This window comes from Anolis sagrei, chromosome 1 (genome assembly GCF_037176765.1).
Source record: "Anolis sagrei isolate rAnoSag1 chromosome 1, rAnoSag1.mat, whole genome shotgun sequence".
NCBI lineage: Eukaryota > Metazoa > Chordata > Lepidosauria > Squamata > Dactyloidae > Anolis > Anolis sagrei.
In genome coordinates, this window is record NC_090021.1 from 232278027 (window position 1) to 232302499 (window position 24473).

A 24473-nucleotide genomic window follows, 5' to 3' on the forward strand; every position below is an offset into this window, starting at 1 on the left:
CCACTCAGAAGGATAAAATATTTTTTTTATTTATAGTCTTATAGTAAAGGGAAGCCTTAACTTGCAAGACAATTCTTGAGCAGTATGTACAACATACTTCGGTTCCATGGAATAGACTCACACCTGGACAGAGACCAAGCTACATTTGTATACACTAAATTCAGAAAACATCACAAACAAGAGTGGGAAGAAGACAAAAATATAAGATCACACATATACACCCATACATGCATGCGCACGCCCATGCACATGCGCGTGCACATGCACACATACGCACAGAGGCCTTTGCTCACTCCACCCATGCCCCCAGAACCCACGTGGGAAACTAGCCCAGTTGCCAGGGGCAGAGGTCACACTTTGACGCCGTTATTAGTACCAAGTAACAAAGCTTGTGGTGTATTTACATTTAAAAAGCTGGCTCTATTTTATTTTTTTATTTTTTTGAGAAATTCAAAAAGGGAAAAATTGTTCATGGGGAAAATTTGTAGCTTCATAAGACTAAGGTCCGCAGGAAGAGGAGGAATCTGACCAGATTGAGTTTCCATAGGAGGAAATAAATACCAATTAATCATTTGCCAAGATACAAAAAGGAAGTTCATCTCTTTGCTTCACCGTGAATCCTGCACTGTCACTTCAAACAAGAGGCATGTACACAGGTATCCTGTGCTCCCTCCCACCAAGAAATAAATCAAGATTGGTCAGGGAAAAATGCAACAGAGAGGCTGGTGTGGCTCTAGTGGAAGAATAGAGAGCTCCCTGTCCCGACCAGGCAATTACAGACTCATGGAGTTCATCAAATGGCCTGGGCATTCCTGGCACTAGAGATGTGCAACCACAGGGCAGGACGAGAGAAATCCGCATCCTGCTTCACACTACAGCTGCTGGGGTCTTCCTGAAGATAAGCTGCCATGCCATAATATGGGTTTAACTCAAGAAGGGGCAGAAAGGGACAAGGAACAGGAAGAAATTGCAGTCCGAGAGCCTTTACTAAAGGGGAGGAAAGAGGAAAGTCCTTAAGCAGCCAGCAAGTGTCTAATGGCAGCGGGAAATCAGGCCTCTTCTAGCTGGCCTCCATACGAAGCTTCTTCCGGCTCTGGGGCTCTTCCAGCTCAGACTCTGAACTGGAGTCAGAGCCGCCATCAAAGGCGGAGATGGTGCTGCCCTTGGGGTTGGTGTAGAGGCTGTTGTCTGAAGAGGAATAGTTGGCCTGCAGCTGAGCACTTGACCTTGCCTTCTCCAGTGCACGAACTAAAATGCAAGACCAAGAATAAGGAAACAGACAGGAAAAGGCTGAGGTGACTCATAATGTTGCTGATAATAGGGGAAAATTATATATGTGCACTTCATTGACTTGTCAATATTAGATTTACATCCCACACTTGGAACACAAATATTTTAAAAAGTTATTAGCAAAGGAATAACACATTTTTGATGAACTGATAATTCAGTATCACTGCAGTGCAAATATCCATGCATAGACTAGGCTACACTGAGCCATATATCTTTTCCTCAACTTACTGATAAACCCAATACCACTGTGCACCACCGTTTCAAGTTTCACAATAAACAGGTAAGTTTGGAGGGAGTACTTGGCTACATCCTCCCACCTGACAGAGGTACAATGATCACAGCAGTGCTAACACATTTAGAAGACTCCCAACAGATCTCAATGCAGGTATCATTTCACATCTGGTATGAAAGATGTACCCAGATGCTTCTCCAAACCATCCTACTTGCTCCAAAGAATGTTATACCCATACAGGCTGAGATCAGGAGTTTCTATGGTAGTGGTTCTCAACCTGTGGGTCCCCAGGTGTTTTGGTCTACAACTCCCAGAAATCCCAGCCATTTTACAGCTGTTAGGATTTCTGGGAGTTGAAGGCCAAAACATCTGGGGACCCACAGGTGGAGAGCCACTGTTCTAAGTTGACCAGGTGGAGGAGTTTTGGTCAACACACAGAGAAGAAATACCAATTCCCACAGTACCCCAAATTGGACATCAGTACCCATAAGAGAAATGTTGGTGCAGATAAACCCTAATAGAACTTTGACCAATGTTGGTCGATAAAAATCAACTTCCTGAGTCATTACCATTCCCCACTCATTTCTGTGGTTAGAAATTGGTTATTTGAATCTGCACTAAGGTGCAGAAAAAGTGAGCCTCAGGTGGCCTTGGGGCAAGCATCACCACTTGCATTTGGCAAGCATCACCACATCAGACCTTTCCATAAAATATGGCCAGTTTTAGGATGCCCATACTGACTTACTGGGTATGGGACAATGGAAATTACATAGAAATGCCTGAATTTATTCTCTGTATACCTTAAAATGAGGACTTGCCATCACTTACAGTGGCCAATTGATTGGCTTAACCATAATCACCATATGAGTAACATGTTTTGAGTTTTGGAATAGGAGGGTCTTCCCACCTTCAAAGTTTCCACTATCCCTATGAATGATGCATTGTCATCACCCAAGGTTCTTGACTCTTTTCATCCCAACTATGACTTCATTCAAAAGTTATTTTTAAAGCCTTTCATGTCTTCCACTAGGCACTAGACAGCCTATTTGCAAAGAAAAGTGTGGATAAGGCCTTAAGGGGAGCATCTAAGGTACTCACCCTGCTGCTCCAGAAGTGCATTCTGGCGCTTTAGATCATCAATATCTTGCTGGTGTGTGTGGTTTTTCCGACGCATGTACTGGATGTACTCTGTGGCTTTATCTAGGATTTGGGCCCGGGATGCCTGTTGCAATAGTAAGAAAAAACATACCAGATAAAGTCCTAGTTCACACAGATGGCTACACTGATATTCCTTTGAGGCAACTGCTCAATGTAGACCATATTTTGTTGTGATGCAATCTGAAAACCTATGTTACATTTATAAAAAGTTCAACTCTAGAAATCACATGAGGTTTTTTTCAGACTCAAGAATAAGGGTCTCTTTTTTTCAGCTCTGTATTTGTTTTCCATTTGTGTTGAAGCAACTGTTTGGACTGACATGTAGTCAAAGTACTAAGCAATTTTGATGAAGTAACTTAAGAAATTCCTGGGGGAGCTGTGTATGTGAATCATTTCCTTCACCTTACACTCTTCCCATGTTTATAAGAATTCTTTAAGCACACTAGAAAGTATCCTAAACATGTATTATTCACTTTTACTGACTGTGATAGTGACCCTGCTGATCTATTTTCATAGAATTTTCTCTAAATGCTTTTTCAAAGTTTTTCAAAGTAATTTGCAACTTATACTGGCATACATTGGTATTATAACATTCACATTTATTTTGAAAATTAATGTTTAGGAGACTCATCTTCAATGAGAAATAAGATAAGGGCTTTTGGTAGCTTCTAATGTTTAGACTCAGAGCTTAATATGTCTGTTAGGTCCCTGCCATCTGTAAAGAAAAGGGAAAGGGAGATATTGGAATTGATGGCTATTCTTTCACCATAAACATGTTCTTCAATTCTGGATTTTAGGGGTGGTTCAACCTTGCTCTTTAAACAATACAGCTTCCCCTCCTGGAAGACAGGATTGTCTAGTGAAGCAGAGACAAACCTGTCCTGCTGATGGAAAAGTGAGGCTATATTGTTCAAAAGGCAGGATTGAGCAACTTTGCTAGGGTTGGTTTCAGTAGAAACAGAATTTTGTTCTGTGCTCCTTATTGTGAACAGTGATTTACTAAAGGTACATGTTGTCAATAGGTGAAGGTCAAACTGAAACAATAAAAATAAACAATCTGAAATGACAAGAATTGTTCAAAGAATTGTTTGTACAATTTTGGTTGGCTTTATCTGAGTTCACCTGAGTATTTAATAGTTTCTCAACATAAGGGGGAAAGCACAACCCACCAATCACCCTCAGTAAAAACAAAAATAAAAACTATTTTAAATAAATATTTTATTTTAAAGTATCCGAAAAAAGAAAAACGGATTATCTTCTACTGACAAAAAGATATCTCTATGTTAGGCGCTGTGATATTATAGCTCCCAAAACTGTCTGTAGCTACTAATTCCTCCTGAGTTTCGCACACACTCAATTTTTTAAAAAACATATATTTTGGAAAAGAAACTCCCCATTAAATGCCTCCAAACATTGCCTGAGGTTAGCATTAGTCTTCAAGACCTCACAATCTTTCTGACTTGCAAAATTGCATAAAACACCAGAAATTAGCTGGTCAACTCAGAAATGGAAACAGGAGAGTAGATTTTCAGTAAATTCCAAGGTGCATTTTAGCACATTTCAAACAGGTTTAAAACAGCATTGAAAAAGAGAAATGGAAAACCAATTGAGCCCAGTTCTACATGGGCACAAGTCTTCTCGTGCCACAGGTCGGTCTTCCTTCCTTCCTTTCTTTTGTCCTCTGCATCTCTAAAAAAATCTACCTGTGATACCTCCAAACATCAATGTAAATGCTGAAGGTGTGAGTGGAAACTGTTCCTCTTCCTGCTCTGCCAGTTGAAGATGAAGTAGAATGGCATCCAAATTCACACATAATTAAGTTTTACTTTAATTTTGATACAGCAAAGAGTAAGGCAAAAGATTAAACCATAAAAATAAATAACAATATAGTATTTAGATACAATTTTTGAACTGACACATTTTGTATTTGTTACTTTCTGATTTTTCTACTTATTATCATATAATAGGAGCATACAGCCTAATCACTGCTTAAAATGCAAAAAAGAAGGAAACACCATTCTGGATTAAGGGAGCACATGATATTCTCTCCACAAATTATCACTTTTAATGTAATATCAAATTATTTCTGCTTTTAAAAGATCTAGTGACAAAAACTAAAATGATTTGGTCCAGATTACTAGCTAAAGTGGATAAATACATAGGCCAAATAAATCACTAGCTTTAAAAATATCTACATATATGATAATTTCGTTTCATATTATTCTAGAATGAGAACTACTACTGGTGAATAGTGGCAAACTATTTTCCACAAGATTCATACAGAGGACCACACTCATATCAGGGTTGTACACTATGCCGCATGACAATTTGTAAATCTCACTCAGTGTTACTTCATCCAGATCACACCATTGAATTCGTTATCCTTCTTTATCCATTCTGTTCTTGAACCAGGATCACTGCAAACACATACCTGCACATGAATATACTATTGATTTTACATACAATTTGTCAGTCTTCTTTAATATTTCCTGAAGTATTACAATGTATAAGGCACCAGTAAAAAGTATTGACCCCACCATCTCCAAGAACATCTAGTTCTTACAAAGAGCTGTTCAGCACCCCTCTGGATCCAACTGCACGCACGCTCCGGCTGCCCCCCCCCCTTTTCTGGAGCCAGAGTGCACACGCAGCTTGCTAAGCCTCGCACAACAGCAGGGTGGAGCCACATCCAAGAGAGCATAGTGTTGGGGCGCTGCGTGTCATGTCGTTCTGCCTGCCCTGACCCTCTCTTCTATTGGCACAGCCCTTTAGATGCCCACATGTGAAGGGCAAGGTGATTAGCTGTCCCTGATTGTTTCCTCTCTGTTCTTTTGCTGTTGTAATTTTAGAGTGTTTTTTTAATACTGGTAGCCAGATTTTGTTCATTTTCATGGTTTCTTCCTTCAACAAAAGATTTCCCCCAGGCACTAACAAGTCACACCAAAAAATTGCCAGGCCATCAAATGCTAATCAAGGTGGTCAGTTAAAACATTCACACCTAGCTCCAACAGACAAAAGTTATTTGTCCCACCCTGGTCATTCCACAAATATATAAACCCAATTTTCCTAGTTCCAACAGACCTTGCAACCTCTGAGGATGCTTGCCATAGATGCAGGCAAAACGTCAGGAGAAAATGCCTCTAGAACATGGCCATATAGCCTACAACCATCCAGTTATTCTGGCCATGAAAGCCTTCGACAATATACTTCATCTTTGCCTCTACTATCTTTCCCTCCAATGAGCAGTCAGGCTTTATTTCCTGAAGTATGGACTGGTTGGATCTTCTCGCTGTCCAAGGCACTCTCAGAACTTTCCTCCAACACCACAGTTCAAAAGCATCTATCTTCCTTCGCTCTGTCGTCCCTAAGGCCCAGCTCTCACATCTGTAGGTGACTATGGGGAATACCATTGCTTTTACTATGCGGATCTTCGCTGCCAGGGTGATGTCTCTACTCTTCACTGTTTTATCGAGATTGGACATTGCTCTCCTCCCAAGAAGTAAGCGTCTCCTGATTTCCTGGCTGCAGTCTGAGCCTGCAGTCTGAGCCTGCAGTAATCTTTGCACCTAGAAATACAAAGTCTGTCACTGCCTCCCTCTATTTCCCAGTTGTCAATCATTCTTGTTGCCATGATCTTGTTTTTTTTTTTTTTAATTTATGTTTAGCTGCAACCCAGCTTTTGCACTTTCTTCTTTCACCTTTATTAGAAGGCTCCTTAGCTCCGTCTCGCTTTCGGCTATCAAAGTGGTATCATTTGCATATCTAAGGTTGTTAATGTTTCTTCCAGCAATTTTTACCCCAGCCTTACATTTATCAAGCCCAGCACATCGCATGATGTGTTCTGCATACAAGTTGAATAGGTTGGGTGAGAGTATACAACCCTGCCGTATGCCTTTCCCAATCTTGAACCAGTCTGTTGTTCCATGGTCAGTTCTTACTGTTGTTACTTGGTCCATATAAAGATTCCTCAGGAGAGAGACAAGGTGATTTGGTATGCCCATCCCACCAAGAACTTGCCACAATTTATTATGATCCACACAGTCAAAAGCTTTAGAATAGTCAATAAAACAGAAATAGATGTTTTTCTGAAACTCCCTGCCTTTCTCCATTACCCAACGGATATTGGCAATTTGGTCTATGGTTCCTCTGCCTTTTCTAAACCCAGCTTGTACATCTGGCAACTCTTGCTCCTTGTATTGCTGGAGTCTTCCTTGCAGGATCTTGACCATTACCTTACTGGCATGAGAAATAAGGGCCACGGTACAGAAGTCTGAGCAGTCTTTAGCATTTCCCTTTGTTGGTATGGGGATATAAGTTGATTTTTTTCCAGTCTGATAGCCATTCTTGTGTTTTCCATATGTGCTGGCAAATGGCATGCATCACCTTGACAACATCATCTTTCAAGATTTTAAACAGTTCAGCTGGGATCCCATCATCTCCTGCTGCCTTGTTGTTAGTAATGCTCAGGATGTCTGGTTCTAATTCACTCACCACACCATCAAAACTATCCTCGACATTATTATCCTTCCTATACAGATCTTCTGTATAGTCTCGCCACCTTCTCTTGATCTCTTCAGCTTCTGTTAGGTCCCTGCCATCTTTGTTTCTTATCATACCAATTTTTGCCTGAAATTTACCTCCAATGTTTCTAATTTTCTGGAAGAGGTCTCTTGTCCTTCCTATTCTGTTGTCTTCTTCCACTTCCATGCATTGCTTATTTAAAAATAGTTCCTTATCTCTTCTGGCTAACCTCTGGAATTGCGCATTTAACTGGGCATATCTCCCCTTATCACTGTTTCCTTTTGCTTTCCTCATTTCTTGGGCTACTTCCAGTGTCTCAGCAGACAGCCATTTTGCCTTCTTTGTTTTCTTTTTCTTTGGGATATACTTTGTTGCCGCCTCCTCAACAACGTCGCGGACTTCTGTCCATAGTTCTTCTGGGACTCTATTTACTAAATTTAGTCCTTTAAATCTGTTCTTCACTTCCACTGCATATTCACTAAGAATGTTAGTGAGATCATATCTAACTGGTCTGTGTGTTTTCCCTGATCTCTTTAGTTTTATTCTAAATTGAGCAATAAGAAGTTCGTGATCTGAACTACAGTCAGCCCCAGGTCTTGTTTTCACTGACTGGATGGATGTCCGCCACCTTTGGCTGCAAAGGATGTAGTCAATCTGATCTCGGTGTTGACCATCTAGTGAAGTTCAGTCTCCTGCACATTACAACTGAGTAAATACAGTACTTCCCACTTGCACCACAATGACATATCTTCAACAAACTCACTCTCAGCATCAACACTAGAAAATTTGTATGTTACTCCTTCATACGTTTTTGTCCAATGTGGTTCATAATGCAGAATGACGAAATGGGAACATTGGTTCTTAACTGTGGTATGTCTGTTTTCTAGCAGATAAGAGAGGCACTTCTTGTAGTTTGGATTATGCTCCTCCAATTCCTCTAGATGGGCAAACAAAGAAAGGAAAAACCTTCCAGGGTCTGCATCTTGAGCAATAAGAAGTTCGTGATCTGAACTACAGTCAGCCCCAGGTCTTGTTTTCACTGACTGGATGGATGTCCGCCACCTTTGGCTGCAAAGGATGTAGTCAATCTGATCTTGGTGTTGACCATCTAGTGAAGTTCAGTCTCCTGCACATTACAACTGAGTAAATACAGTACTTCCCACTTGCACCACAATGACATATCTTCAACAAACTCACTCTCAGCATCAACACTAGAAAATTTGTATGTTACTCCTTCACACGTTTTTGTCCAATGTGGTTCATAATGCAGAATGACGAAATGGGAACATTGGTTCTTAACTGTGGTATGTCTGTTTTCTAGCAGATAAGAGAGGCACTTCTTGTAGTTTGGATTATGCTCCTCCAATTCCTCTAGATGGGCAAACAAAGAAAGGAAAAACCTTCCAGGGTCTGCATCTGGGGAGTGGGGAAGCCAACCCTAGGAGGTCAGTCACTATTACAACCGAAGAAAAAGATACTTCAGAAGACAAATATACAGTCTTACTGATGCTTGTTGTCCTCTGCCATTGTTGTTAGACTGAGGGTGGCCTGCTGAAGTGAGGGCTGGTGCTAGAATGAAGTCTCTGTTCCGCTCACAGTAGCCTGAAGCTTTTAGAAACCCTGGCTTGAGAAAACTGAAGGAAGGGACTGGTTCTAGAAGCACAAAGGAAATTGTGCTCTTCTTTTAATCCTTCCTCATACTTAGAACTCCAGCTTTCTTTGCATACTTGTTTTCCACAAGAAACTGTTTGGAGCATGAATCGACATTCCAATTCTTAAGTAAAAGTCTGTGCCTAACTGCAACAAACACCACCTGAGCCCTGGTGCTGAACTGGACCATCCACAGTAAAGACTGCCACAATAATGATGATGATGATTATTTATACCCTGCTTTTTCTCTCCACAAGGAGACTCAAAGTGGCTTACATTAAAAGTATTTCAATACGATTTAAAATATACAAAGATTAAAACATAATTAAATATCAGTGGTATTAAAAAAACAGTTAAAATCAATAGAAACATATTCAAAGCTAAAAACCACAGCACCCCCTGATTTGATCTAAAAAACCTTCTTTATCAATTTATTCAGATTTTGACTAATCTTAATCTCATACAGAAAAAATCCTTCAATAGCTCTGAGGACAGAGGGTAAGATTTTTAAAAAATGATACAAGGAGGAACAGAAAAGTCTCAGAGAGAAGACAGTAAAGGGTTTGAAGTGGTTGTAACAACCAGCAGGCATAATAAGCATGCACTATCTCAAGCAAGACAGGAAAAAATGGCGTCCTAGGGTTAGTACCCCACATGTGGGGAAACCAGAAAGTCTTACTTTTTCTTGCCTACATGGAGCAGCAGGAAAAGTATAGTTCAAGCTATGTCTCCTAGAAAACAGGAATACCTATAAGTACATAATCGCAATACTTCATCATTCCAACAACCACTGGCTTCTGGCTTTCATAACAAAGATGAAGGATCTCAAATTTATTTTGAAATTGTCTACTAACACCCAAGTGTTATCTATTGTTTGTAAATATCATGCTCACTGAGTAGAGGGAAGGAAATCTTCCATCATATACATTACGTGTACATTCTGAGAATGTCTCTACTTCTTCATGCAAGTTACAGAATACAATAACATGGTTGTTAATTTTAAGACCACATTTCGGATTCCTGCCAATACCCAATAGGTGGTCATTCAGTTTTAAAAGCAAATCACCAATTCCTGCTGAAAGTAGGGATCCATGTTTAACTCTGTAGGTTGTTGCTTTGCAAAGATAACTTCCCATACTCTTTTATTCAATCCACCAAGACTGCTCTTTTAATTTTAATCCAAGTACAAAATCAGAAATAAAAGATTTGGACACAGATCTTCTATAGATACCCCACAATTATAAAATCTTCTCCCTTTAGGAAATTAATATTTATTCAAGGTAACTTTAAAAAAGAGAACTAACAAGATGTAGTATTTTGTGTGTTGGGCCAAGATTCTGGAGATCAGGATTGAAATCCCTGTTCTGCCATAGAAACCATGGCTCGCCTTGGCAAATCACTCTCTCTGTCTGTCTCAGAGGAAGGAAAAGGTAACCTCACCTCCCCTGCACCCTCTGAATAAGTCTTGTCAAGAAAACCCTATACCACAGTATGTTCACCTTAGTGTCACAGTAAGTTGGAAATTACTTCTGGGAATAATTTTGAGAAACATGTTAAGAATTCGGTCTGGGATTGATCGTAAATGTAAGAAAGCTGACAGATAAGTTGGGGCATTACTATACAGTCATTCTGTACTTTGATTTATTTAATTATAAGCGCTCATCTCTCCAGGTCCTGAGACAGACTAAGTCATAATTTATAATTTGACAATTATTATTTCATGTTATCCTGCTAATCAATTTTGATTTGGCAAACCATTAACACCTCAGTCCAAGTCTAGTAATAATGAAAATTATTTTTATGTGAAACTTGTTGCACTACAAATAGAGTGGTCAATACTCACAGCACTAGGAGCCAAATTTTTGCTTGCAGCACCCACCAAAAGCTCTATCAGGCCAAACACAACACTCCCATAAAAAAAATTAGTTACGAGAGAATGTTTCTGCACTAATATTTTTTACTCACAATAACAATGATTAAATGTTAGGCCCCATTTCTGAAAAAATGTCATTATGCCAGGACAAACAAATGGGTGTGCCTTGACCATGTCTAGGACACAGTGTCATCAGAGGTGACTGCACATGAAAAATGCTGCCTATCAAGGTAAGTACCTTGTACTGAGCTATTGCAGCCAACTCTGTTGATGAGTAGGAGGACACTTATTTCCTCATTCCTTTTGAGGACAGACACTTTATCCCTGTGAAAAGAGAGGTGCTACCTACTAGAATTCTGAGCAATGAATTCTAAACAAAAAGAAATACAAAATAATATTTAATTATCTACAAATCTGAGACTATCTCAGACTACTTGGTTGCTTCTTCCCCCTGCTTAGACTAAAGAATGCCTATCTGAATTTCCTATGCCATAATCCTATATGCCACCGTAAAGTTTTTAAACATAGATTGAACAGTGGCATATTCTCACAGAAATCATTCAAATAGCCATTCAACAAGAGCAAATTTCAATGGAAGAAAGAAAAAAAACCATACACATGGAATAGATCAATTGCTGACTTTTGACATGAGCCTCTGAACAGAGAGCTCTGTTTTTATATCTATACACTACTGTCATCAGCTAAATCTAAACCAGTTTCCTCACTGAAGACCAGAAGGTAGGAGGGCTGTGCTCATCATATGCAGAGGTGAACCATCCTATCACACTTGAGAAGCCACCTTCCAAAAGCTTTCCTAAGAGGCAAAGATTTTCAGCCATGTAGAAAGCTTTTTTAAAAATTAGTTATAGCAAGAATTTGCCTTTATTTTAGTACATAAGGATGCCAACTATACATTTGTAAAGCAGCTAGAATGTAACTTCAAATACACTACACTGGACCATTACAGAATGGCCTTCTTAGTTGTACTGTTTTTGTCCCTCTTTCATTTAATAAACATACCCCAAAAAGAGACTGGGAAATAGTTTTCTTGCTACTGATTGGCCGCATTCAGGGGAAAGAGATCACTTCTCTCAATAAACTCACCTTCTCTCCCTGAAGCGATGGCACAGAGTCCCGCAGGCTGTGGAAGCTGTCCTTGATGTGGTCCCTACGTTTCCGCTCTAGTGCATTGTGGTGAGCACGTTTGTCAGCCTGAGACAGAAAAAATGAAGAACAAGTGTTAGGGTTCTTACTATCTCCATGGACAACAAAACAAGGTTTCCAAAATATCCCTGGCACTTGGACTGGGATATACTCTAGAAAACAGCAGGATCTCCAGAATCAAAACTCAAAGAAAAGGAAGAATTAAAGGGGCTGCCTAAGGAAGCATCCAAGGGAAGTCCAAATTCAACACAAACAAACAAAATTAGAATTACTGAAACGGAATGCAGGCTTTTCTGTTGGTCTTTTCTGATCAGACCTCTTCCCAATACATCTGATTCTTTGTCCCCGAGAAAGCTCCAAATACTTTCAATATGTTGCGCACAAAAATAAGACACTCACCCTGTACCAATTGTTTCAGATAATCTTAACAGAGATAGCCTGGAATTAAAAGTAAATGGAGGCTTCCTCCAGAATCCCCTAAACAGTGTAGAAACATAGGGAAAGAAGCTAATCTTCTATAACTGCAGCTCTATTTAGCCTTTATAATTTGTACACTACTACATGAGAGCAGGGGGGGTGTACTAAGGACCACTTGTCTATTCCTACCTCAGGGTATTTGTGCTTATAGCATTAATATCTGTAGAAGGGGAGCCTACAGACAAACAGTGGTACATATAAAGCCTTCCACACAATCCAGAAATTCCCATTATTGGGATTCCAGATTCAATAAAAGCCTCCTTAGCCATAGCTATACATACAAAGGCTATGTTCCTGTAGGAACTCATGGTGTAAGTGTGGACAACAGACTAAAGCCTGCTGACACAGACTTACTCCTTGCTCATGTTCAAATGATTTTAGTAGGGTTTGCTGATATTTGCAGAATCAAAGTAAAAAGAACATGAATAACTATTTAGTTCAGTTGTGGCATCAGAGCTGAATATTCAAGAAATGTTGCTTTTCTAAATACAAAGTTGTCCTCTTAATTAGTCTATCTGAATTATTGTTATGCAGGTATGCCAGACTGATGATTGACAAATGAAGTGCAAGACTACCAAAGAGTGCAAAGATTTTTGACTGGGATTACTGTACCATCTAATGCAGAATAGGAAGAGTACAGCCTGTAGTTGACTTTTGCGCACTTCCCAGAGTAAAAACCATTTTTATAAAATGCTCACCCAAGCTCTCTGCGTGGTGCGAAGTGTATTCCCACCATGCCTGGACCTCCCTCATCTCCCCCAGTCAAACAATTGAAAAAGACCCCAAAATATGGGGAAAACGTTTCCTTTCCCCTACAGACTATGTGGAGAAAGGAGTGTGGCCCTCCAACATTTCCTGGGGAGTTAATGCCATCCCCTACCCTTCTGCACTTGCCCACCACTAATGTAATGGAATATGCAGTCGGATAGACTAGTTTTCCACTCTCATTAAACCCCAAGAAGTTATTCAACACAAATCACACATTTCCATTACTGTTCCCTACTATGTTTACAGGTATACACTTTCCCCCCTTTTCATCAATTTTTCCAAATGAACTATTACATCTAAATAATGTATTTTTCTCCCCACAAGATGCAGAAGGACATTTCTTGCAGTTTGAAAGAGACAGAACAAGCCCTCCACATTTGCGAATTTAACTTTTGCAGATTTGAATAAAATGTTCTCTAGGAATCTCTAGCTTGTCCAGTGTGATTTTATAGTCCACTTCTAGTGGTAGTTGATCAGAGTTGTGCTGGAAGACCTAAACATTTCTAGACAGATGTTCCCTCGGGAAAAAAACTCCACATTTTTTACTTGCAGGTTTTCACTTTCACAGCAGTCCTGTGCTCCTAACACCAGTATTAGTGTTGTATTAGTCTCATCTGTGAAATTTCTTATTAGAACATCATTTAAAGTGAAATTTCTCTATTGGTATCAAAAACCTGGTTTGAGATTCATGTATCCTCCATTCTAATTAATAGGTAGAAAACATGTGTTAGGAAACACTTTTTGGCTTTATATTTTAGAAAGAGAAACAGTTGCCAATTTAGACTTAGAACTGTAATATTTTTGCAATAATAACATATCTGCCCACCCTATAGCTTTTGCTTTCAATTGTCTAGGTTGATTCCAACTAATCTAAAAACCTTTCATTCTCCACGCTCTTTCAAGAAAATCCAGGCAGCACCGCTGAAATCAAATTATGGCTAATAGAGCTCCACCTTCCAAACATCAAGTCAGCCTCTAGTCACGCAGGTCTGGCAACTATCCCACACCCAGTTCCTAACACAGAAATCTTGGTCTGGCTGCTAGAAGTAAACAGACACTCAGGGGTGTAGTGAGACTCCAAATTCGAAGCACTTTTTCTCTTAATCATTTTGTTCAGAGGTAGAACAGAACTAGAGATGAAGAAAATGTCACCACATAGCACACCAATGGGGCCAGGGTTCTCTAGCACTAAAAAAAAAAAAGCACAAGGAACCTGACAGTTCCAGTTCAATAAACAGCGAAAAAAATCAAGACATATTCAGTTGAAACTGAAGGATATGATTTGCCATCATAACAACATCTATATGAAATCCCAAACTCATTCATATCCTGCAGTTCTAAGGAGAGGCCATGTCAGAAGTCATGTTTAAGCAAACCCGTTTATAATGTGAAAGTGAAAGCAATTCATTTTCTTCAGTAAAAGATAAGCAAGTTGTTCTAATGACAAATGCCTGAGCTGTATAGATAAAGTCTGGAAATTTGCAGTTAAATAATCTTCAATCCAAATACTAGTACCTAGAATAAAGGAGGTATCAAATCATTTTAACTGAAAACTACACCAGCTTTATGGTTGCCTTCAAAGTTCCATTGAATCTATGGATGGAGAATCAGTAGCTAAGGAGGGCCAACTATATATATATCTTTATATTGTTGTCTGTGTTCTTAAGTTTTTACCCAATTTGGGTCTCCAGATGTTATTAAATGACATCTTCCATTACTTTTGATTATCCACCATGCAGATGGATATGATGGGAACTGCTACCCAACAGCACTTACGGCTCTCAAATTGGAGAATCGTTAAAGGACATTTTAAAGTCAGACATCATATGCAGAATCCTTATATCTACATTCAACCCCCATTATCCTGACCAAACAGAACAAACTCTAGCCTTCCAGACGTTACACTATCACAACTCCCATTGGTTCTAGGCAGGATTTCTAATGATACAGGAGTTTATTTATTTATTTATTTCACAGTTTTGTATACCGAGCTTCTCAACCTCGTCGAGGGACTCAGCCCGGTTTACAGCCATAAAAACATATACATTCATTAAAATATCATATATCAAAAATTACAAAACAACTTTAAAAACACTATAAAACTACAGTGGTCAGTCGTCCTAATAAGATGGATCTATATCCACTTCCATCCAGAGTCCTATGGTGTTGTCTCATTCCTCGAAGGCCTGACTCCACAGCCACGTCTTCACCCGTTTCCTAAATGTTAGGATGGATGGGGCGGTTCTGGCCTCCAGAGGGAGAGAGTTCCAGAGTCGTGGGGCCACCACCGAGAAGGCCCTGTCCCTCGGACCGAGAGCAGGGCCTCTCCAGTTGGAGTCCAGCAGCTGGAGGGCCACATAAATTGACATGGTGAGCTGGAATCAGTCCATGGGTCTTGAGTTTGGCACATGTACACTAGATCATTTGTTCAAAGTTACATTAATTCAGTTTCCATTTATTCAGGGCATCTACTTTAGTTGTGATCAACAAATGGATTGAGGGCTTAAATGTGGAAATAACAAGTTGCAAATGGAACAATATAGATAAAATTGAAAAGGTTACAATAATTAAGATATAATTCCATGTCATACAAAGCACAGTAGCAAAATTAATATCAATCATATCTCTTGTAAAAGAAATATTTGTGGCAGATATTTTCTCATAAGAGCATTGAATATGAATCTGTGCAAAGAATACTTGTTAAAAATTGAGGTCTTTTGTTGGCAATTCAAAATGGAAGACTGCAACCATGATAGCCATAATTTTCTTTCTACAATATTTGTTCATAGTTGGTTATGTGTATCTTTATAACAGGACTGATATAACAGAATAAATTGTTTAATATGGAGTCTAAAACAGAAAATAAAAGACAGTAACAGAGTAAATATTCTAGCAGCCCGGACTTGTTAATATTATTTTTATTACTGCTGATACCTGATTGCTCATTAACTTAAATTAATTAGAGCAATTTAATGCTGGTCTCTGACCAAAATAAAAATATTAAAATTAGAGCAATGTTTCCTTTCTGCTGTCAAAAGCCAGATCAAGCAGCCAGCATTACTAAGCCCCAAATAACTAACAGAGAATTGTTAAAAACAAGTTTCGCTTTCCTTTCATGGCCAAATAATTATTCATAAGAACCATAAGCACATTTGACTATTTAACAGTGACCTTGGCAACATCTAGGGAATGTTGGGGAACATAGAAAGTTAGCTTAGTAGAGATGTGCCATCTATCTATCTATCTATCTATCTATCTATGCATAAATGTGTGCGTGTGCATGATTCAGGCCAATGAGATAACACATGGCATTTTGCAGCAGAGCTGGTATGGATACCATTGGTTGTGGTGTACTAAAATGTCCTGTTCTTGCATCTGCTTTGTAAGAGCAGAACCGGCTAACAGTGGATGCAGCACCTGGCTCTACTATAATGTATTACTGGCAGGGATTCAAAGCAAGCAAATTGAATTTAGGAAAGACTGCCAGATCTAATCCAATGAGTTCTGGCTGGCATAAACCATGCTAAATGCCGAATAAGGATAGAAGGAAAACACTGGCCCCCATTCATCGGTGTAAGGTGGCCCACTGCCATGCTACTCTCTATTACTACCTCATCAGCTACTTTCAAAACCATTTTACTGTTCAGGAAAATCTTAGTTCCAGGGAAAGAAATAGGGCTAAGAAAGAGGAGGAAAGTGAAGTTGCTAAGTTTTAACTGAGACAACCAACTGATAGGATGGACTTATGGATACATGCAGAGGCAGATCAAGAAATAATCTATGATGTTTAGCTTCTAATGTACAGAACTAGTTATGCAAACTTTTTTAAAAAACAGAAATTAATAAGAAGCCTCACTTGTTTATTCAGGTAAATCAGAGATTTTAGGATCAGCAACAACTGGGCCATATCATATTGAACACACAGCCATCCCTTCACCTTGAAACCAACCATAACTAGAGCTTGGAATTTCTGACAGCTCTCAGAATCCTAATGGTTAGATGGTTTTGGAGATTTAGTTTGAAAATGGAACTTTTCCAAGCTCTGTCCATAATACTGTACCAGTGCAGATTTCGTGCTGATTCTGTTGGCTCCTGAAAAGACTATCTCCTAGTGATGGGCAATTGGTGACATCATAAATTATTAATGTCTTTCAATCTGAAATTTTAGAAGATGAAGACCTACAGATTATTTACAGAGCACAGTTGACTTACATTTTCGGTAATTTTGTCTTTATACCTCAGAATATAAAGGTAATAGAATAACTGGTTCAAAAACTCATATGTACAAGCTACAATATAATAAATGAAATGGGACCTGGCTTTGTGAGACAGGATCACTTGTCATTGCATTATCCTCAAGAAATGCTACCTAATATTTCTCTTGAATAAATACACTTCACAGGACAACACATATAGCCACAGTAACATTTCTAATGCAAACATGAATTCTTCTGACAGACTTCCCTTAAGTTTTTATATGGAATGGCAGACACAAGTCTTTGGTAATTTCACCATATCAAAAAAGATCTTGTAGCACATTGACAATCAATACAGCTTTTAATTACCTCTAACTCCACTTACATCACAAAAACAGTGATACAGCCATCCTATATTTGAGGAAAGATTAAAAAAAAACATGGCCCTCTGATCCTATGACCTCTAGGATGGTTATGCTAGAATATTCTGTAAATTGCGAAGTAAATGATACTATTACGACTACTACTAAAAACCAAATAGAATGTATTCTATTAATACATTATGAGTAATCCAAATATACTGGTGAAAGTCTGGTGGGTGCTCCCAGAAGTCACTCAATACAGGGTTTTAAAAATCCATCTAGACTAAGGTTAAAACACAACAAAGTTGAAACATTGTAAAATACATCCAATCATTTTTAACAAAACATTGCCCCTCTGTTACCACCTTTTTTAAATGCCAAATGTCTGCAGATAGTTGATTTTGCACAAATTTAAATATCTCACCTTTCCCAATGTGTGACATGATTTATCATACAATATGTTGAAAACATAATTTTGATTTTCTGGCATACGCAACTCTAATCATTGCTGAACTTTGAGTATATTGCCAACTGGCTAACTAACACTTTCAGTTTAGTTTTATTGAAAGAAGTGTCAGCAGTTTAAATCCCTTCTATCTGTTGACTTATCACTGCTACTAGGCACACCTATCAGAAAGAAACATAAATCATTTTGCTTTTTTATTCTGCCAGTTGATTTCAGTGATGGCACACCTGATCAATTCCTCCTCCAAAGTATGCTTTCCTGTTTTTAATACAATAAGGAGGACTAGCTTTTTACACTACGCTTGTTAAACTTAATAAGGATTCAACCAGACCTCTTAGCAGTCTTAAGAAAGTAAAGACAGAATGTGCATAACACAGAAGGAAAAAGCAAGCTGTTTCTTAAGGAGCAGAAATTCATAATTTACTAAAATTTTAAAACTCATTTATAAAAAATAGCCTGACTAAAAACAAAAGCCTCGCACACTTAAATCACTTAAAATTAGATCATGGCCACCTATTAAACACAAAATTAATATTTAAAACTGTATTTTAATATGCCAACATATGTTGGATAAAATAAATATTGGACAAACACATATTTAATCAGGTGTCCAATGTAATACAAAAAATACTATGGCTTTTCATAGTTGATTCTGGCAGTTCGAGTTAACAGCATCAGAATGTAAAGAAACGATCCTGCTATTATCTTTGCACATCTTATCTCTAAGTTAATAAAATATCAGAGTTTGAAGACAGATGCTGGATTATAGTCCTAGTTTATGTAAATACTCTACTTAGTTACAAATCAATACTAGAACATATACTTACAGTATAATTACTGTATATTAGGAGAAACTTGGGAACCGTGATTGAAGCAGGTCTTTTTAAATTTATTTTTTGCAACTGAAATCCCTTTAATTTCAAACAAGGACATCTTTTTCCCTAAACCCATCAACCCTGCCTTATATTCTGCTTCATATAACTCTACACTAAACAAACAAAATTATTGGTTCAAATCTATAGACATTCCATGGGCTTGTGTACCATGCCATTCACACATTTCTAGGGAAAGCAGCCCAACTATGTCACAGAGCATCCAGGAACAAATGGAACAAGAAGAAGAACTAGATCCTTGTATCAAGTGTCATGATGAAACACATGGTAGCATTACGGGCTACTCTGCATTATCACTAATACAGCTTTTCACTAGACTGCAGATTTTTAGAATAAAGTTTGAAATTCCTGTTATAAATTACTCTAGGTGTTAAAAAATATATTCAAAATATATACAAAATATTCAGCAACAAAACAAGAGTCAAGTCAAGCTGCTTTGGAGAAGTTTTCTGTAGCAGCCAGTGTTTCCATTATAATCCACTAAGGAGATTAAACACCAAAATAAGAGAATTCCCTGCTCCTTGTTCATTAAATCCTCTGGCAGCAGCCACAAAAACAAAATGAAGGGGGGGGGGTGGTCCTCAGCAGTGCAACATTCAACAAACAAAAACCCCTCAAAACCAGAACCCAATTACTGAGGAATTTGAGGAGAGTGTAATTTGCAGTCCCCAAATTCACTGCTGAAAGTCAAGATATCAAGATCACAAAATATAGAGGGGGAAGAGAGATTCCTGCTTCCCTAACACACCAATTGGGAAATTGTGGCAATTCCATTTTTATCTTTTTACAAGGAAAAACATATTGCAGCTGAGCCTCCCTATTACTGAAATAGTGACACCATTGCTTTCTGACAGTTCAAGGTACACAAATTTTGTTTCATGCATATTATTTAAAATACTGCGTATAAAATTAGCCTCAGGCTATGTGCATAAAGATGTATATGAAACATAAATGAATTTCATATTTAGACTTGGACCACATTGCCAAGATATCTCATGTATTCTAAGATCCCCCCCCCCCCCCAAATTCAAACATTTTTGGTCCCATGAATTTTGGATAAGGGATCCCCAACCTGTATTTTTTCTTATCAAACAGGCCAATCCCCACCACCCATCATGATTTCAACATCTTCCTAATACGATTAAGGAATCTGAAGGGAAAACCTGGAGAGAGAAAAATGCATGGGGAGGGGGCTCTATTCTTACTCCTTCTCAGTTATTCCAAAGTACTGTTCTTGTCCTGCCCTGCAAATTACAGTTGGCCCTCTGTATCCATGGATTCTACTTCCATAAATTTCACCATTTATGGATTGAAAATGTTTCAAGTTTTATATCCCAAAAAACGAAGCCTGATTTTGCAATTTTCTATAAGGGACACTATTGTACTACTTACTGCATATAATGGGAGCTGAGCATCTATGGATCTTGATATCCACAAAGGTCCTAGAACTAATTTTCAACAGATACTGAGGGTCCACTCTACTTACTATGAGACAACTCTCCAGGCACACCCACCTAGCTTGACTCATCCATCCCACCCCCACCCCCGCAAACCAAATTTGTATTTTAAAAATATTCCAGTTTTTCTTCCCAAAAGCAAACCTTGATTTTAGTTCCCCAAAGAACTAAAAATGGTGCCATATCTCCTCTCCTTTAAAAAGCTTTAAAAAACTTATTTATGCACCCTAGCTTATGGAGAGGAGCAGGACTAGTATATCTATCTATCTCCTCACTTTGATATCAAATACCTATCTTAGCTCGCTGGATATTGTATACCACCTCATATTTTTAATGTATTGTGTTTAATTTATATGAGCTCAAGTGTTATATTATGCTTATTCAAGTTTAATTCTCGGCTAATTTTTGGTTAGTTTTATAAATTATGCTGAGATTGTTTTATTTATTATTTTTGTCTTGACTTGTTGTTTGTCTGTTTTAGGCAGTGAATGTCTGCCATTTTTGTTACTAACCACCCTGAGTCCTGTCCCCCCCAGGAGAGAGGGCAGGTTAGAAATAAAGTATTTTTACTTAAGAACCACGATAATACAATCTTACTCTATATAATGGAATATGAGCATTCACAGATATTGGTATCAATGAGAGTCCTGGAACCAAATCCCAAAAATTACCAAGAAGCTTCAAATTGTTCAACGGACAGCAGCTGGTAAATAAAGGATCGTAGAATCTGCTTATCCAACACAAACGGGATGACAGAACACTGGATAATGTTGGATAATATGGAGGGATTAAGAAAAAGCCTATTAAACATCAAATTGTGCTATGATTTTATAAATTAAGCACCAAAACATCATGTTTTACAACAAATGACAGAAAAAGCAGTTTAATACATGGTAACGTTAGGTAGTAATTACTGTATTTATGAATTTAGCACCAAAACATTGCAATGTATTGAAACAGGCAGACTGTATTGGATAATACAGAACTTTGGATGAGCGAAGGTTGGATAATCAAGACTCCACTGTACTTGCAAAGAGACAACACTTTCTGTATATATTTCAGATTTCAATATTAATGTCAAAAATACATACTATGATTTTATATAGGATTTGAGCTACATTAGAACAGTAAAGACAAATATCACTTAAGCAAAATAAACATTAAATAACCAGAAAATAAAATAAGGTGTAAACACTAAACTAACCTGGAAATCTGCTATTGCAACACATCCAATTAAGTGGTTTAAAACCAGTATCAAAAAGATTTGGACTAAGTACGTTCCAGTCTACTTGGAATACACGAAGCTCATTCCAGAAGCGTGTTTAAGAACTGGCCCAAGAGTCCAGAAGAGCCACCCCCCTTATCAATCCCCTCCATCTCATTAATAATAAGAGTTTTCTTTGGCCAGCACCTTAATCACTCTGACTTGGACACCACCTCAGCCCTGGCCAGCACCTTAATCACTCTGACTTGGACACCACCTCAGCCCTGTTGACTTGTAAATGCCTTTTTTACTTATAATGTTTGAGTGTTTGCTATCATTAGATCTAGTAGTAAACATGTTCTAAATGTTTGATTTATATATTTAAATATCTAAGTTTGTTATTTTTGAGTTGTTCTATAAGTACACCTGATGTTGTTTATTTTATTGTTTATGATTTGATTTGATTTGTTTATGTTATGCCGGCATTGAATGTTTGCCAATCTTCTGTTGTAAACCGCCCTGAGTCCCCTCGGGGAGATACGACGGTATAGAAATAAAGTTTATTTTATTTTATCTTGGCGACTTGGTTTGTGAATTTATTCTGTTGTATTTAACTTTTTGATGTGATTATGTTTTTAATTGTATTTGTGTACTAATTTATGCTGTAAGCCGGCCCAAGTCCCTCTGTAGAGGTTGAGAAGACTGGGGTATAAAAGTTTTATACGGCCCAATTTACCTGTCCGAACGAATCCTCCCCTATGAGCTATCAAGATTACTAAGATCTTCTGGAGGGGCACTGCTCTCGATCCCACCGGCCTCACAGGCGCGGCTGGTGGGGACGAGAGACAGGGCCTTCTCGGTGTTGGCCCCTTGACTCTGGAACTCCCTTCCACTGGAGATCAGAACTGCCCCTTCGATCTTAACACTCAGGAAACAGGTGAAAACCTGGCTTTGGGGATTGGCATTCAATGAATGAGCCGTGATCCTGTGATATGGATGGATGACGACGAATAATGACTTTGATGACGACTAACCACTGTAATCATATGATTGTATTTTTGTCATTTTAATTGTTTCAATATTTTAATGTTTTAGTGTGATTTAGAAATATTATGTTTTAATGGCGGTCTGTAATATTGATGTTGGAAATGGCCCCGAGTCCCTCGAATGGAGGTGAGAAGACCGGTATACAAAACTACCAAATAAATAAATAAATAAAATATTATTTACACCTGCCAGCATCTCCCCAATGGGGACTCGGGGTGGGTAACATGAGGAGAAGCCCAAGAATAATACACCAGACCAATATAAAACAATTTTTTAAAAAAATTAAACACAAACAAAATGCACAATGCAACATCCTTCCCATCTCCTTTCCTCTTACCCACCCACCCCCAGCCAACGCATACTGAACAGTATTCCAATTTCAAACCTTTATTTTGCCATTTTCTTACTATGCCACTGTACATAATCCCACCCACGTCTAGCCAAACATGTACTCAAAATCCCAAATCCTAGGAGTATTTAGAAAGGCACAAGACTTCGAATCCAGCTGCCCACTGTCCCCAACTCCCCATCGTAACTCCCCCCAACTCCTTCCCTCCTCATCCCCCTCCCCTCTCCCACCAGTTACCCAAACACGTCCCAGGCCTACCTCGATTCCAACCTCCTTCCTCCCAGACACAACTGACCCCGCCTCCCTCCCCTTTACTACTTCCGGGGGCGAGCAGGCCCTCCCTCCCTCCCTCACCCCGGGGGGCCTACTGGGGGGGGGCTTCTCCCTTCCTGAGGGGCCCCATTGAAGCGAAGGGAAGGCAGAGAGGCGTCGCGCAGACTGAACCTTTGGCTGTGAGGCAGGGCGAACGAGAGAGGGGCCGAGGCGCCACTACTGTCAGCAGCCTCTCTGCGGGACGGTGGAAACTCACGTCGCTCTCCACCTCGATGTCATCGTTGTCGCTCATGCTGCCCACGGTGGCGGTGGTGGTGGCGGCGGCGGCGGGGTCTCCTCCGGGGCCTTGCTGGGCCGAGCCGCCGCGGAGAGGAGCAGCGACAGCGACGGCGTCGGCGACGACAACAGGCCCCTGGCAGCAACAGCGTCGCCGTCTCTTCTCCTCCTCCTTCCTCTTCCTCCGTCGTCGTCGTCGTCTCCTCCTCTTCCCTCACCAGCATCAACGGAACACGCACCTCGCGCCGCACGTGACGAATGCCCCCCCTCTTTTTTTCTCCCTTCTTTTACCACAGATACATCCAACGACTCAGCAAAGCATGCCGGGGGATGAAGTCCTTCCGCCAGCACAGCGCCCGCGAGAGCACGCCGCTCTGAACTACCCTTCCCGAGAGCCTCTTGGGCGGGGGCGGGCGTTGGATGCCGCCGCGCGCGCATGCGCCTTGGCTCAGCGGTCGCTGATAGGAAACGGAGTTCCTGAGCGAAAGAGGAAGGGCTCTGCTTCCCGGCAGGCTGAGGAAGAGGACACGTGGATGGAAGCCGGAAGGGGACGCTTTTAACCACCTCCCCCCTTTCGCTTCTGGACGGTGTTTTTCTCGTTCTTTTAAAGAGCCAGGAGAGAGATTCGAAGAGGGAAGGAAGCTGTGCCGATTATGTAACCCGACCCTGGCTGTTTGTAGTCAAAGAGAATAAGGGGCACAAACAACAACACAGCACGACGTGTCACGTTTAGAAACCACTTGAGGAGCGTCTACACAGTGGAATAAGCGTAGTTTCACTCCCAATTTAATTGCTATGGCTCCATCCATTGAAAACA

At 39.5% G+C, this 24473-nt stretch overlaps 1 protein-coding gene across 2 annotated transcripts; it reads right to left on the minus strand.

Annotated features, from left to right (window-relative positions):
• Nucleotides 1-8: 8 nt before the first annotated feature.
• MAX (MYC associated factor X) lies at nucleotides 9-23951 on the minus strand. 2 transcript variants are annotated; one of them, XM_067461193.1, is made up of 4 exons: nucleotides 23637-23951; nucleotides 11829-11936; nucleotides 2621-2750; nucleotides 9-1248 (listed from the first exon to the last, which is right to left on the minus strand). In XM_067461193.1, exons 1-4 carry the CDS (start codon nucleotides 23670-23672, stop codon nucleotides 1061-1063), a joined length of 462 nt encoding a protein of 153 aa, XP_067317294.1. In that variant the 5' UTR covers nucleotides 23673-23951; the 3' UTR covers nucleotides 9-1060. The 2 variants fall into 2 exon arrangements, with proteins under 2 accessions (XP_067317294.1, XP_060628537.1); XM_060772554.2 differs by having other exon boundaries at nucleotides 2621-2744; nucleotides 23637-23950.
• Between the last annotated feature and the right edge of the window lie 522 nt (nucleotides 23952-24473).